Source organism: Lissotriton helveticus, chromosome 3_1 (genome assembly GCF_964261635.1).
Source record: "Lissotriton helveticus chromosome 3_1, aLisHel1.1, whole genome shotgun sequence".
In the NCBI taxonomy this organism is placed as follows: Eukaryota; Metazoa; Chordata; class Amphibia; order Caudata; family Salamandridae; genus Lissotriton; species Lissotriton helveticus.
The window spans coordinates 174,366,082-174,379,153 of record NC_136061.1 but is presented as its reverse complement, the minus strand read 5'-3'; the positions used below and the strand labels follow the sequence as shown (position 1 = coordinate 174,379,153).

At 58.6% G+C, this 13,072-nt stretch overlaps 1 protein-coding gene across 8 annotated transcripts in view; it reads left to right on the top strand.

Moving 5' to 3' along the window:
- MTMR4 (myotubularin related protein 4) overlaps positions 1 to 13,072 on the top strand; it is an 856,656-nt gene that overhangs the window by 153,055 nt on the left and 690,529 nt on the right. Inside the window, exon 1 of one of the 8 annotated variants that reach the window (XM_078679494.1) lies at positions 12,265 to 12,451. The exons of 6 other annotated variants lie outside the window; for them this stretch is intronic. In XM_078679494.1, coding sequence (XP_078535620.1) covers positions 12,407 to 12,451 — 45 coding nt within the window. In that variant the 5' untranslated portion in view covers positions 12,265 to 12,406. Of the gene's footprint in view, positions 1 to 12,264; positions 12,452 to 13,072 lie in introns of those variants that run through there. One more of the 8 variants, XM_078679495.1, reaches the window with a different exon arrangement.

Below are 13,072 nucleotides of genomic sequence, written 5' to 3'. Positions count from 1 at the left end.
CTGTCTGTGTGTGGGGCTGTGTGTGTGTGTGTGGGGCTGTCTGTGTGTGGGTCTGTGTGTGTGTGGGTCTGTGTGTGTGTGTGGGGCTGTCTGGGTGTGGGTCTGTGTGTGTGGGGCTCTGTTTGTGTGTGTGTGGGGCTCTGTGTTTGTGTGTGGGGGGGGGGCTCTGTGTTTGTGTGTGTGGGGGGGGCTGTGTGTTTGTGTGTGTGGGGGGGCTGTCTGTGTGTGTGTGGGCTCTGTGTGTGTGTGTGTGGGCTCTGTGTGTGTGTGGGGGCTCTGTGTGTGTGTGTGTGGGGGCTCTGTGTGTGTGTGTGGGGGCTCTGTGTGTGTGTGTGGGCTCTGTGTGTGTGTGGGGCTCTGTGTGTGTGTGGGGCTCTGTGTGTGTGTGGGGCTCTGTGTGTGGGGCTCTGTGTGTGTGTGTGTAGGGCTCTGTGTGTGGGGCTCTGTGTGTGTGTGGGGCTCTGTGTGTGTGTGGGGCTCTGTGTGTGTGTGTGGGGCTCTGTGTGTGTGTGTGGGGCTCTGTGTGTGTGTGTGGGGCTCTGTGTGTGTGTGTGGGGCTCTCTGTGTGTGTGTGGGGCTCTCTGTGTGTGTGTGGGGCTCTCTGTGTGTGTGTGGGGCTCTCTGTGTGTGTGTGGGGCTCTCTGTGTGTGTGTGGGGCTCTGTGTGTGTGTGGGGCTCTGTGTGTGTGTGTGTGTGTGTGGGGCTCTGTGTGTGGGGCTCTGTGTGTGTGTGGGGGGCTCTGTGTGTGTGTGTGGGGCTCTGTGTGTGTGTGGGGGGCTCTCTGTGTGTGTGGGGGGGCTCTGTGTGTGGGGGGCTCTGTGTGTGTGTGGGGGGCTCTGTGTGTGTGTGGGGGGCTCTGTGTGTGTGGGGGGGCTCTGTGTGTGTGTGGGTGGCTCTGTGTGTGTGTGGGTGGCTGTGTGTGTGTGGGGGGGCTGTGTGTGTGTGGGGGGGCTGTGTGTGTGTGGGGGGGGCTGTGTGTGTGTGGGGGGGGCTGTGTGTGTGTGGGGGGGCTCTGTGTGTGGGGGGGCTCTGTGTGTGGGGGGGGCTGTGTGTGGGGGGGGGGCTGTGTGTGTGTGTGGGGGGCTCTGTGTGTGTGTGGGGGGCTCTGTGTGTGTGGGGGGGGCTCTGTGTGTGTGGGGGGGCTCTGTGTGTGTAGGGGGGGCTCTGTGTGTGTGGGGGGGCTCTGTGTGTGTGGGGGGCTCTGTGTGTGTGTGTGGGGGGCTCTGTGTGTGTGGGGGGGGCTCTGTGTGTGTGGGGGGCTCTGTGTGTGTGTGGGGGGCTCTGTGTGTGTGTGGGGGGGCTCTGTGTGTGTGTGGGGGGCTCTGTGTGTGTGTGTGGGGCTCTGTGTGTGTGTGTGGGGCTCTGTGTGTGTGTGGCTCTGTGTGTGTGTGTGGCTCTGTGTGTGTGGGGGGCTCTGTGTGTGTGGGGGGCTCTGTGTGTGTGGGGGGCTCTGTGTGTGTGGGGGGCTCTGTGTGTGTTTGTCTGTGTGTTTGTATGTGGCATTTGCGAGAGATTAAGCTATTGGCATTGTAAATGACTGTTAGACGGGGACCTGGAGGGTCGGCCGAGCACAGTGATCGCACAGACAGGTAACTTCCCCCCCACAGATGGACACCACATAAGGTCAGACCGCGGCAGCGCCGGCAGGTCCCGAAGAGGTCGTAGGTGGCAACGGGCCGCGGCAGCGCCAGCAGGTCCCAACGAGGATGAAGGTTACAACGGGCCGCGGCAGCGCCAGCAGGTCCCACGAGAATGCAGGTTGCAACGGGCCGCGGCAGCGCCAGCAGGTCCCACGAGGATGAAGGTTACAACGGGCCGCGGCAGCGCCAGCAGGTCCCACGAGGATGAAGGTTACAACGGGCCGCGGCAGCGCCAGCAGGTCCCAACGAGGATGAAGGTTACAACGGGCCGCGGCAGCGCCAGCAGGCAGGACAATAGTTCACAAGGCAGGGCTGTGGCAGCGCCAGCAGTCCGTCAAGGATGAGTTCGTCGCGGTGTCTCTCGACTCCAGGATACAACTGCCCTCCTGTCCTGGGGCTGCCTCAGTTATAGGTCTGGCGCCCTTTGATGTCCGGACCCTCGCTCTTGGAGGTCGGGAGGTCTGGGATGAGGGAGTCCAGACACCCAGCAGGGGGGTGGAGCCAGCGCCCGAGGAGGCTGGGGGTGCTCGGCACCTGGCGGGGAAGAGCCATCGACACTTCGTACTCCCATTGACCTGCCAAGTGGGCCGTTCACCTCCTGGGTGGAGGGTGGTGCCGGGATGTCGGGGCCTGGCCAGGCCCAGGGTTGGGGTCGGGCTGAGGCCGCACGGCCGCGTGGTGCCGTGTCCAAGATGGCGGCTGGGCCGGGCAATGGTGCTGACGGTGGCCCGGGCCCTGTCCTGCGGGGAGGGAGCGAGCCCCTCATGTGGCCTGTCCAACAATGACCATGCCATTTATTTATCTGTTTTCAAAAGCAACACCTAAATAAAAATGTTGCTCTGTGTGTGTGGGGCTCTGTGTGTGTGGGGCTCTGTGTGTGTGGGGCTCTGTGTGTGTGGGGCTCTGTGTGTGTGGGGCTCTGTGTGTGTGGGGCTCTGTGTGTGTGGGGCTCTGTGTGTGTGGGGCTCTGTGTGTGTGGGGCTCTGTGTGTGTGGGGCTGTCTGTGTGTGTGGGGCTGTCTGTGTGTGTGGGGCTGTCTGTGTGTGTGGGGCTGTCTGTGTGTGTGGGGCTGTCTGTGTGTGTGGGGCTGTCTGTGTGTTTGGGGCTGTCTGTGTGTGTGGGGCTGTCTGTGTGTGTGGGGGCTCTGTGTGTGTGTGTGGGGGCTCTGTGTGTGTGTGTGGGGGCTCTGTGTGTGTGTGGGGGCTCTGTGTGTGTGTGGGGGCTCTGTGTGTGTGTGTGGGGCTGTCTGTGTGTGTGTGTGGGGCTGTCTGTGTGTGTGTGTGGGGCTGTCTGTGTGTGTGTGTGGGGCTGTCTGTGTGTGTGGGGCTGTCTGTGTGTGTGGGGCTGTGTGTGTGGGGCTGTCTGTGTGTGTGGGGCTGTCTGTGTGTGTGGGGCTGTCTGTGTGTGTGGGGCTGTCTGTGTGTGTGGGGCTGTCTGTGTGTGTGGGGCTGTCTGTGTGTGTGGGGCTGTCTGTGTGTGTGGGGCTGTCTGTGTGTGTGGGGCTGTCTGTGTGTGTGTGGGGCTGTCTGTGTGTGTGGGGGCTCTGTGTGTGTGTGTGGGGGCTCTGTGTGTGTGTGGGGGGGGCTCTGTGTGTGTGTGGGGCTGTCTGTGTGTGTGTGGGGCTGTCTGTGTGTGTGTGGGGCTGTCTGTGTGTGTGTGGGGCTGTCTGTGTGTGTGTGGGGCTGTCTGTGTGTGTGTGTGGCTGTCTGTGTGTGTGTGGGGCTGTCTGTGTGTGTGTGGGGCTGTCTGTGTGTGTGCTGGGCTGTGTGTGGGGCTGTCTGTGTGTGCTGGGCTGTGTGTGTGTGCTGGGCTGTGTGTGTGCTGGGCTGTGTGTGTGTGTGCGGGGCTGTGTGTGTGTGCGGGGCTGTGTGTGTGTGCGGGGCTGTGTGTGTGTGCGGGGCTGTGTGTGTGTGCGGGGCTGTGTGTGTGTGCGGGGCTGTGTGTGTGTGCGGGGCTGTGTGTGTGTGCGGGGCTGTGTGTGTGTGCGGGGCTGTGTGTGTGTGCGGGGCTGTGTGTGTGTGCGGGGCTGTGTGTGTGTGCGGGGCTGTGTGTGTGTGCGGGGCTGTGTGTGTGTGCGGGGCTGTGTGTGTGCGGGGCTGTGTGTGTGTGCGGGGCTGTGTGTGTGTGCGGGGCTGTGTGTGTGTGCGGGGCTGTGTGTGTGTGCGGGGCTGTGTGTGTGTGCGGGGCTGTGTGTGTGTGCGTGGGGCTGTGTGTGTGTGTGTGTGTGGGGCTGTGTGTGTGTGTGCGTGGGGCTGTGTGTGTGTGTGTGCGGGGCTGTGTGTGTGTGTGCGGGGCTGTCTGTGTGTGTGGGGCTGTCTGTGTGTGTGGGGCTGTCTGTGTGTGGGGCTGTCTGTGTGTGTGGGGGCTCTGTGTGTGTGTGTGGGGGCTCTGTGTGTGTGTGTGGGGGCTCTGTGTGTGTGTGTGGGGCTGTGTGTGTGTGTGTGCGGGGCTGTGTGTGTGTGTGCGGGGCTGTCTGTGTGTGTGGGGCTGTCTGTGTGTGTGGGGCTGTCTGTGTGTGGGGCTGTCTGTGTGTGTGGGGGCTCTGTGTGTGTGTGTGGGGGCTCTGTGTGTGTGTGTGGGGGCTCTGTGTGTGTGTGTGGGGCTGTCTGTTTGTGTGTGTGGGGCTGTCTGTGTGTGTGTGTGGGGCTGTCTGTGTGTGTGTGTGGGGCTGTCTGTGTGTGTGGGGCTGTCTGTGTGTGTGGGGCTGTCTGTGTGTGGGGCTGTCTGTGTGTGTGGGGCTGTCTGTGTGTGTGGGGCTGTCTGTGTGTGTGGGGCTGTCTGTGTGTGTGGGGCTGTCTGTGTGTGTGGGGCTGTCTGTGTGTGTGGGGCTGTCTGTGTGTGTGGGGCTGTCTGTGTGTGTGGGGCTGTCTGTGTGTGGGGCTGTCTGTGTGTGGGGCTGTCTGTGTGTGTGGGGGCTCTGTGTGTGTGTGGGGGGGGGGGGGCTCTGTGTGTGTGGGGCTGTCTGTGTGTGTGTGGGGCTGTCTGTGTGTGTGTGGGGCTGTCTGTGTGTGTGTGGGGCTGTCTGTGTGTGTGTGGGGCTGTCTGTGTGTGTGTGTGGGGCTGTCTGTGTGTGTGTGTGGGGCTGTCTGTGTGTGTGTGGGGCTGTCTGTGTGTGTGTGGGGCTGTCTGTGTGTGTGCTGGGCTGTGTGTGCTGGGCTGTGTGTGCTGGGCTGTGTGTGCTGGGCTGTGTGTGTGTGCTGGGCTGTGTGTGTGTGCTGGGCTGTGTGTGTGTGCTGGGCTGTGTGTGTGTGCGGGGCTGTGTGTGTGTGCGGGGCTGTGTGTGTGTGCGGGGCTGTGTGTGTGTGCGGGGCTGTGTGTGTGTGCGGGGCTGTGTGTGTGTGCGGGGCTGTGTGTGTGTGCGGGGCTGTGTGTGTGTGTGCGGGGCTGTGTGTGTGTGCGCGGGGCTGTGTGTGTGTGCGCGGGGCTGTGTGTGTGTGCGCGGGGCTGTGTGTGTGCGCGGGGCTGTGTGTGTGCGCGGGGCTGTGTGTGTGCGCGGGGCTGTGTGTGTGCGCGGGGCTGTGTGTGTGCGCGGGGCTGTGTGTGTGCGCGGGGCTGTGTGTGTGCGCGGGGCTGTGTGTGTGCGCGGGGCTGTGTGTGTGCGCGGGGCTGTGTGTGTGCGCGGGGCTGTGTGTGTGTGCGGGGCTGTGTGTGTGTGCGCGCGGGGCTGTGTGTGTGTGCGCGCGGGGCTGTGTGTGTGTGCGGGGCTGTGTGTGTGTGCGGGGCTGTGTGTGTGCGCGGGGCTGTGTGTGTGTGTGGGGGCTGTGTGTGTGTGTGTGGAGGCTGTGTGTGTGTGTGTGGGGGCTGTGTGTGTGTGTGTGGGGGCTGTGTGTGTGTGTGTGGGGGCTGTGTGTGTGTGTGTGTGGGGCTGTCTGTGTGTGTGTGTGGGGCTGTCTGTGTGTGTGTGTGGGGCTGTCTGTGTGTGTGTGTGGGGCTGTCTGTGTGTGTGTGTGGGGCTGTCTGTGTGTGTGTGTGTGGGGCTGTCTGTGTGTGTGTGTGTGTGGGGCTGTCTGTGTGTGTGTGTGTGTGTGGGGCTGTGTGTGTGTGTGTGTGTGTGGGGCTGTCTGTGTGTGTGTGTGGGGCTGTCTGTGTGTGTGTGGGGGGGGCTGTCTGTGTGTGGGGCTGTCTGTGTGTGGGGCTGTCTGTGTGTGTGGGGGCTGTCTGTGTGTGTGGGGGGGCTGTCTGTGTGTGTGGGGGGGCTGTCTGTGTGTGTGTGGGGGCTGTCTGTGTGTGTGTGGGGGGGCTGTCTGTGTGTGTGTGGGGGGCTGTCTGTGTGTGTGTGTGGGGCTGTCTGTGTGTGTGTGTGGGGCTGTCTGTGTGTGTGTGTGGGGCTGTATGTGTGTGTGTGGGGCTGTCTGTGTGTGTGTGGGGCTCTGTGTGTGTGTGGGGCTCTGTGTGTGTGTGTGGCTCTGTGTGTGTGTGGGGCTCTGTGTGTGTGTGTGTGGCTCTGTGTGTGTGGGTGGGGCTCTGTGTGTGTGGGGCTCTGTGTGTGTGGGGCTCTGTGTGTGTGCGGCTCTGTGTGTGTGTGGGGGCTCTGTGTGTGTGTGGGGGGGGCTCTGTGTGTGTGTGTGTGTGTGGGGGGCTCTGTGTTTGTGTGTGGGGGGCTCTGTGTTTGTGTGTGGGGGGCTGTGTGTGTGTGTGGGGGGGCTGTGTGTGTGGGGGGGCTCTGTTTGTGTGTGTGGGGGGGGGCTCTGTTTGTGTGTGTGTGGGGGGGCTCTGTGTGTGTGTGTGGGGGGGCTCTGTGTGTGTGTGGGGGGGCTCTGTGTTAGTGGGGCTCTGTGTGTGGGGCTCTGTGTGTGTGGGGCTCTGTGTGTGTGGGGCTCTGTGTGTGTGGGGCTCTGTGTGTGTGGGGCTCTGTGTGTGTGGGGCTGTCTGTGTGTGTGGGGCTGTCTGTGTGTGTGGGGCTGTCTGTGTGTGTGGGGCTGTCTGTGTGTGTGGGGCTGTCTGTGTGTGTGGGGCTGTCTGTGTGTTTGGGGCTGTCTGTGTGTGTGGGGCTGTCTGTGTGTGTGGGGGCTCTGTGTGTGTGTGTGGGGGCTCTGTGTGTGTGTGGGGGGGCTCTGTGTGTGTGTGGGGGCTCTGTGTGTGTGTGTGGGGGCTCTGTGTGTGTGTGGGGGCTGTCTGTGTGTGTGTGTGGGGCTGTCTGTGTGTGTGTGTGGGGCTGTCTGTGTGTGTGTGTGGGGCTGTCTGTGTGTGTGGGGCTGTGTGTGTGGGGCTGTCTGTGTGTGTGGGGCTGTCTGTGTGTGGGGCTGTCTGTGTGTGTGGGGCTGTCTGTGTGTGTGGGGCTGTCTGTGTGTGTGGGGCTGTCTGTGTGTGTGGGGCTGTCTGTGTGTGTGTGGGGCTGTCTGTGTGTGGGGCTGTCTGTGTGTGTGGGGCTGTCTGTGTGTGTGTGGGGCTGTCTGTGTGTGTGGGGGCTCTGTGTGTGTGTGTGGGGGCTCTGTGTGTGTGTGGGGGGGGGGGCTCTGTGTGTGTGTGGGGCTGTGTGTGTGTGCGGGGCTGTGTGTGTGTGCGGGGCTGTGTGTGTGTGCGGGGCTGTGTGTGTGTGCGGGGCTGTGTGTGTGTGCGGGGCTGTGTGTGTGCGGGGCTGTGTGTGTGTGCGGGGCTGTGTGTGTGTGCGGGGCTGTGTGTGTGTGCGGGGCTGTGTGTGTGTGCGGGGCTGTGTGTGTGTGCGTGGGGCTGTGTGTGTGTGTGTGTGGGGCTGTCTGTGTGTGTGTGCGTGGGGCTGTCTGTGTGTGTGTGTGGGGGCTCTGTGTGTGTGTGTGGGGGCTCTGTGTGTGTGTGGGGCTGTCTGTTTGTGTGTGTGGGGCTGTCTGTGTGTGTGTGTGGGGCTGTCTGTGTGTGTGTGTGGGGCTGTCTGTGTGTGTGTGTGGGGCTGTCTGTGTGTGTGGGGCTGTCTGTGTGTGTGGGGCTGTCTGTGTGTGTGGGGCTGTCTGTGTGTGTGGGGCTGTCTGTGTGTGTGGGGCTGTCTGTGTGTGTGGGGCTGTCTGTGTGTGTGGGGCTGTCTGTGTGTGTGGGGCTGTCTGTGTGTGTGGGGCTGTCTGTGTGTGTGGGGGCTCTGTGTGTGTGTGGGGGGGGGCTCTGTGTGTGTGGGGCTGTCTGTGTGTGTGTGGGGCTGTCTGTGTGTGTGTGTGGGGCTGTCTGTGTGTGTGTGGGGCTGTCTGTGTGTGTGTGGGGCTGTCTGTGTGTGTGTGTGGGGCTGTCTGTGTGTGTGTGTGGGGCTGTCTGTGTGTGTGTGTGGGGCTGTCTGTGTGTGTGCTGGGCTGTGTGTGCTGGGCTGTGTGTGCTGGGCTGGGGTGTGTGTGCTGGGCTGTGTGTGTGTGCTGGGCTGTGTGTGTGTGCTGGGCTGTGTGTGCTGGGCTGTGTGTGTGTGCTGGGCTGTGTGTGTGTGCTGGGCTGTGTGTGTGTGCGGGGCTGTGTGTGTGTGCGGGGCTGTGTGTGTGTGCGGGGCTGTGTGTGTGTGCGGGGCTGTGTGTGTGTGCGGGGCTGTGTGTGTGTGCGGGGCTGTGTGTGTGTGCGGGGCTGTGTGTGTGTGCGGGGCTGTGTGTGTGTGCGGGGCTGTGTGTGTGTGCGGGGCTGTGTGTGTGTGCGGGGCTGTGTGTGTGTGCGGGGCTGTGTGTGTGTGCGCGGGGCTGTGTGTGTGTGCGCGGGGCTGTGTGTGTGTGCGCGGGGCTGTGTGTGTGCGCGGGGCTGTGTGTGTGCGCGGGGCTGTGTGTGTGCGCGGGGCTGTGTGTGTGCGCGGGGCTGTGTGTGTGCGCGGGGCTGTGTGTGTGCGCGGGGCTGTGTGTGTGTGTGCGGGGCTGTGTGTGTGTGTGCGGGGCTGTGTGTGTGTGTGCGGGGCTGTGTGTGTGTGCGCGCGGGGCTGTGTGTGTGTGCGCGCGGGGCTGTGTGTGTGTGCGCGCGGGGCTGTGTGTGTGTGCGCGGGGCTGTGTGTGTGCGCGGGGCTGTGTGTGTGCGCGGGGCTGTGTGTGTGTGTGGGGGCTGTGTGTGTGTGTGTGGGGGCTGTGTGTGTGTGTGTGGGGGCTGTGTGTGTGTGTGTGTGTGTGTGGGGCTGTCTGTGTGTGTGTGTGGGGCTGTCTGTGTGTGTGTGTGGGGCTGTCTGTGTGTGTGTGTGGGGCTGTCTGTGTGTGTGTGTGGGGCTGTCTGTGTGTGTGTGTGGGGCTGTGTGTGTGTGTGTGTGGGGCTGTCTGTGTGTGTGTGTGTGTGTGTGGGGCTGTCTGTGTGTGTGTGTGTGGGGCTGTCTGTGTGTGTGTGTGTGTGTGTGGGGCTGTGTGTGTGTGTGTGTGTGGGGCTGTCTGTGTGTGTGTGTGGGGCTGTCTGTGTGTGTGTGTGGGGGGGGCTGTCTGTGTGTGGGGCTGTCTGTGTGTGTGGGGGCTGTCTGTGTGTGTGGGGGGGCTGTCTGTGTGTGTGGGGGGCTGTCTGTGTGTGTGTGGGGGCTGTCTGTGTGTGTGTGGGGGGGCTGTCTGTGTGTGTGTGTGGGGCTGTCTGTGTGTGTGTGTGGGGCTGTCTGTGTGTGTGTGTGGGGCTGTCTGTGTGTGTGTGTGGGGCTGTCTGTGTGTGTGTGTGGGGCTGTCTGTGTGTGTGTGTGGGGCTGTCTGTGTGTGTGTGGGGCTCTGTGTGTGTGTGGGGCTCTGTGTGTGTGTGTGGCTCTGTGTGTGTGTGTGGGGCTCTGTGTGTGTGTGTGGGGCTCTGTGTGTGTGTGTGTGGCTCTGTGTGGGTGGGGCTCTGTGTGTGTGGGGCTCTGTGTGTGTGGGGCTCTGTGTGTGTGTGGGGGCTCTGTGTGTGTGTGGGGGGGGCTCTGTGTGTGTGTGTGTGTCTGGGGGGCTCTGTGTTTGTGTGTGGGGGGCTCTGTGTTTGTGTGTGGGGGGCTGTGTGTGTGGGGGGGCTCTGTTTGTGTGTGTGGGGGGGGGCTCTGTTTGTGTGTGTGTGGGGGGGCTCTGTGTGTGTGTGTGGGGGGGCTCTGTGTGTGTGTGGGGGGGCTCTGTGTTAGTGGGGCTCTGTGTGTGGGGCTCTGTGTGTGTGGTGCTCTGTGTGTGTGGGGCTCTGTGTGTGTGGGGCTCTGTGTGTGTGGGGGGGATCTGTGTGTGTGTGTGGGGGGGATCTCTGTGTGTGTGGGGGGGATCTCTGTGTGTGTGGGGGGATCTCTGTGTGTGTGGGGGGATCTGTGTGTGTGTGGGGGGATCTATGTGTGTGGGGGGGGATCTGTGTGTGTGTGGGGGGGATCTGTGTGTGTGTGGTGGGGGATCTGTGTGTGTCCCTCATTCACTGCTGAAAGTGTTAAATGAATTTAGCTAAAGTCAAAGCTGACTCCACATCAAGATCTTCTGTTGGGTACTTCCTGGATTTTCTATTAGTTGATCATGAATTATTTCATTCTTAAATTCAAGATAGTTATAAGTAGCAGCAAGTGTTCTTAAAAATTCCCATTTCAGTCTGAAAAATTGATGGTTGCTCTTTAATTATCTTTGTCCTGATGATGACTTGCTACATTAATAAGGTTGAAACGTCATTGACGCCTTCCTGGCAAAAAAATAAGAGGAAACATCAAGTGTATTGTCTTTGTGATCTCAGAAAAACCTGTTGTATTTATTATTCCATTTTTGTTTACTTTATAGTTTCTCCCTTGTTAACCTTGTTTGTGTAACCCTGTGAGCACCTGGTTTAATTATATATACTACAACTAAAGAAAAACTTTTTTGATAATTGTTTAAAGGTATTTTGTTGTTCTGTTATTTGATTTTTCAAAATGTTTCTTTTGAAGTTATAAATGTCTCTTTTCTTAATAAGTAGAAATCTGAACCATTGTACCATTCATACTGTTAATTAGCCCCAGGTTTGGGTTACAGGGCTTCCCCCGTTTGTTGTAACCACTACTTTTAATATACAGTCCTCAAGGGACCTACCTCAATGATGACTTAGTCATTAGCTTTAAATGTCAAAGTCGAATTAGCAGCTTAAAACGGCTCTACAAGTCTGCAGTGGCAGGCTGGGAGTGGTTTACTTTATCACACACGTAGTGGCACACTTATGTGCTTCACTCTTCATGAGGGACACTTTAACATACCCGTCCTAGTTACCCCTCCTACCATATACTAAGGACTTATAACTACGTTTACTAATGCCAATTGGGGATAAACCAATTAAACATACACGTTTGAGCGCTGGCACTAAGGAGGTCTTGTTAGCAGGCCTCCGTGCACTCTGAGTAGAAAAACCAGCTGCATCATTCCAGAACTCTGGGGGTGATCATGCAAAGAGGCTTTTCCTTACAAATACTTAGACTGGACAACTCGTTACCATACTCGTTTGCTATATAGCTCTGCTTAATCACGGTCTTTCACTAAACGTAGAGTTTTCAAGAGGAGTAAAGGGTACCGTGTTTGGAGACTTGAACCCTTGTAAAATATATCTCAAAGGTAGTGAAATAAAAAATCTGATACGCGTTAAAAAAAAATGATCGTTACTATTCCAAGACAGCTTTCCTTATTCAGATTTCTTTTGAAAAGTGTCTTAACTGATGACACGTTAGTTTTGGGACTTGTTTTCTTATGTATTCTAGCTGTTGTAACTAATTTTCATCGAATCTTTTATCATTAAATTCTGATAACATAATTTGTGTTTACCTGCCACCCGTTTCAGCATCTCTTGCCGCTTTGTAACACTGACTGGCAAATGTTTCTGTTAGTACATTCAGTCCTATCCATTTGATAGGTCTCAGAGGGTGAAATGCTGAGATGCTCTTGCTGGGAATCATACCAGTGTCCTACACATTACTTGTAGTTTATTGCAGAAGACACAATTAAAGTATATTTCCGTATCTGTGCATCCATGAAGATCGCTGGAGTTAACCCGCGTTATCCATAGAAAGTGCTCTCTTTAATCCGATCATTCTTTTGTTTACTTTTTGTTTAGACCGACTCAGCCTGCCATCCTTTGAAGCGGGTAAATAATGTACCAAAATTGATATTAACGACGTCGGTTATTTTTACATTTAGAAACTGCTCGTGTAGCGTTTAGTGCTACATAAAAAGTAATTAACTTAGAAATTGCCTCCATCGTGAAGATCGGGAAATAAACTACTATATGTTATATATGTACGTTGTTTCGGTCTTGTTTTTTGCTCTTTCGTCCATTGTGCTGGGAATTCGCAGACCTCAGCCTTGCGTGCCAAACGGAGTTGAAACTTGCCAACTCTGAAGGCGCTTTAGGCCTGCAAGTGTAGAGAAAGCGCTGTATTAATTCAGATGGAGAACTATCGGTAATTCTACAACGTGAATACAGATCCCATCTCTAGCAGCAGTATGTGTACGGGAATTGTGACGGCAGGGTGTGTACTTGGGATAGATCTCACGAGTGACGACAGAGTGCGTAGATCCTGATCGGTTTTAGCAGATGTCAGCGGTCCCATCCTCGGTGACGGTGTGTGTGGATGGGTCCACGAGTGACGACAGACCGTCTGCAGCCGAGGGTTCCTCTTCTGCTTGTGGGTGGAGCCCACACTCCCTTTGCTGCCCACGCCCCCGCCTGCTTCCCTTCCTTTCCTGCCTCCTCCATTGTGCGTGGCTGTAGCAGCCGGTGCACCTGCTGGGGCCGCTTGCAGATGGCCAGCTCTCGTCGCTCCTCTGTGGACGGGGCGCTGGCACTGTGCAGGCTCCGGTGCGGGCAGCGGCTGCTGCGGCCGCGGCACCAGGCCCCGCTGAGAGGGGAACCATGAAGGTCGCTGCAGCGCCGCTCCCGCTGCCCCTCCCCGCGGCCGCGCCTCTCTGCATCTCACCATGACTCTCTCCTCCCGCGTCTCCTGCTCCATGCTCAGCTGCTTTGTGAGTCTTTTACTGCTTTCCGAGGTGTGGCAGGCGGGTGGGTGCAGTGTGCCCTAGTTTTTGCAAGGATGAGATTGAGTGTTCCTCTTTCCGCCTTTTGTTTTTGTTGGCGCGCCGCATTAGCAGCATCTCTCGTCCTGCTGAGTGACTGGCTTGTTCGGATTGGTTTTCCAGCCCCCGTCCTTTGCCATTCGCAGGTGGAGAGAAGCTGTCAACGAGGCGCTATGTTGGCGGAGAGCATGGTTGTTAAACTCCTGGTACTCAAGCGGTCTTCTTCTGAGCGGACCCTTTCATTTCTGATCCTGCCATGCTCCATTCAGCCCGTTGTGGAGCTTGATCTTGGTAAGATTCCTCCTCCGCCTCCCCTAGTGCTTTTGGCAGGGAGGGTCTGTGTAATACTCTGTGGAGGTAGCAGTTGCTTTATGCTACGTCGTGCTCGAGGCCCGGCTTGTAACCTCACGTGCGCCGTTTGTTTTGCTGCACTTCCTCTGATGAGAGCTTGCTTGGTGCCAAAATTGCCCAGCGGGGATGCTCTGACTAATAATGTACATGTTGCATTTGTGGTCCTGTCTCTGGGGAGGAGTAAGCCCCTCCGTGGCTGCCTTCTGCTTTAAAGGAAGG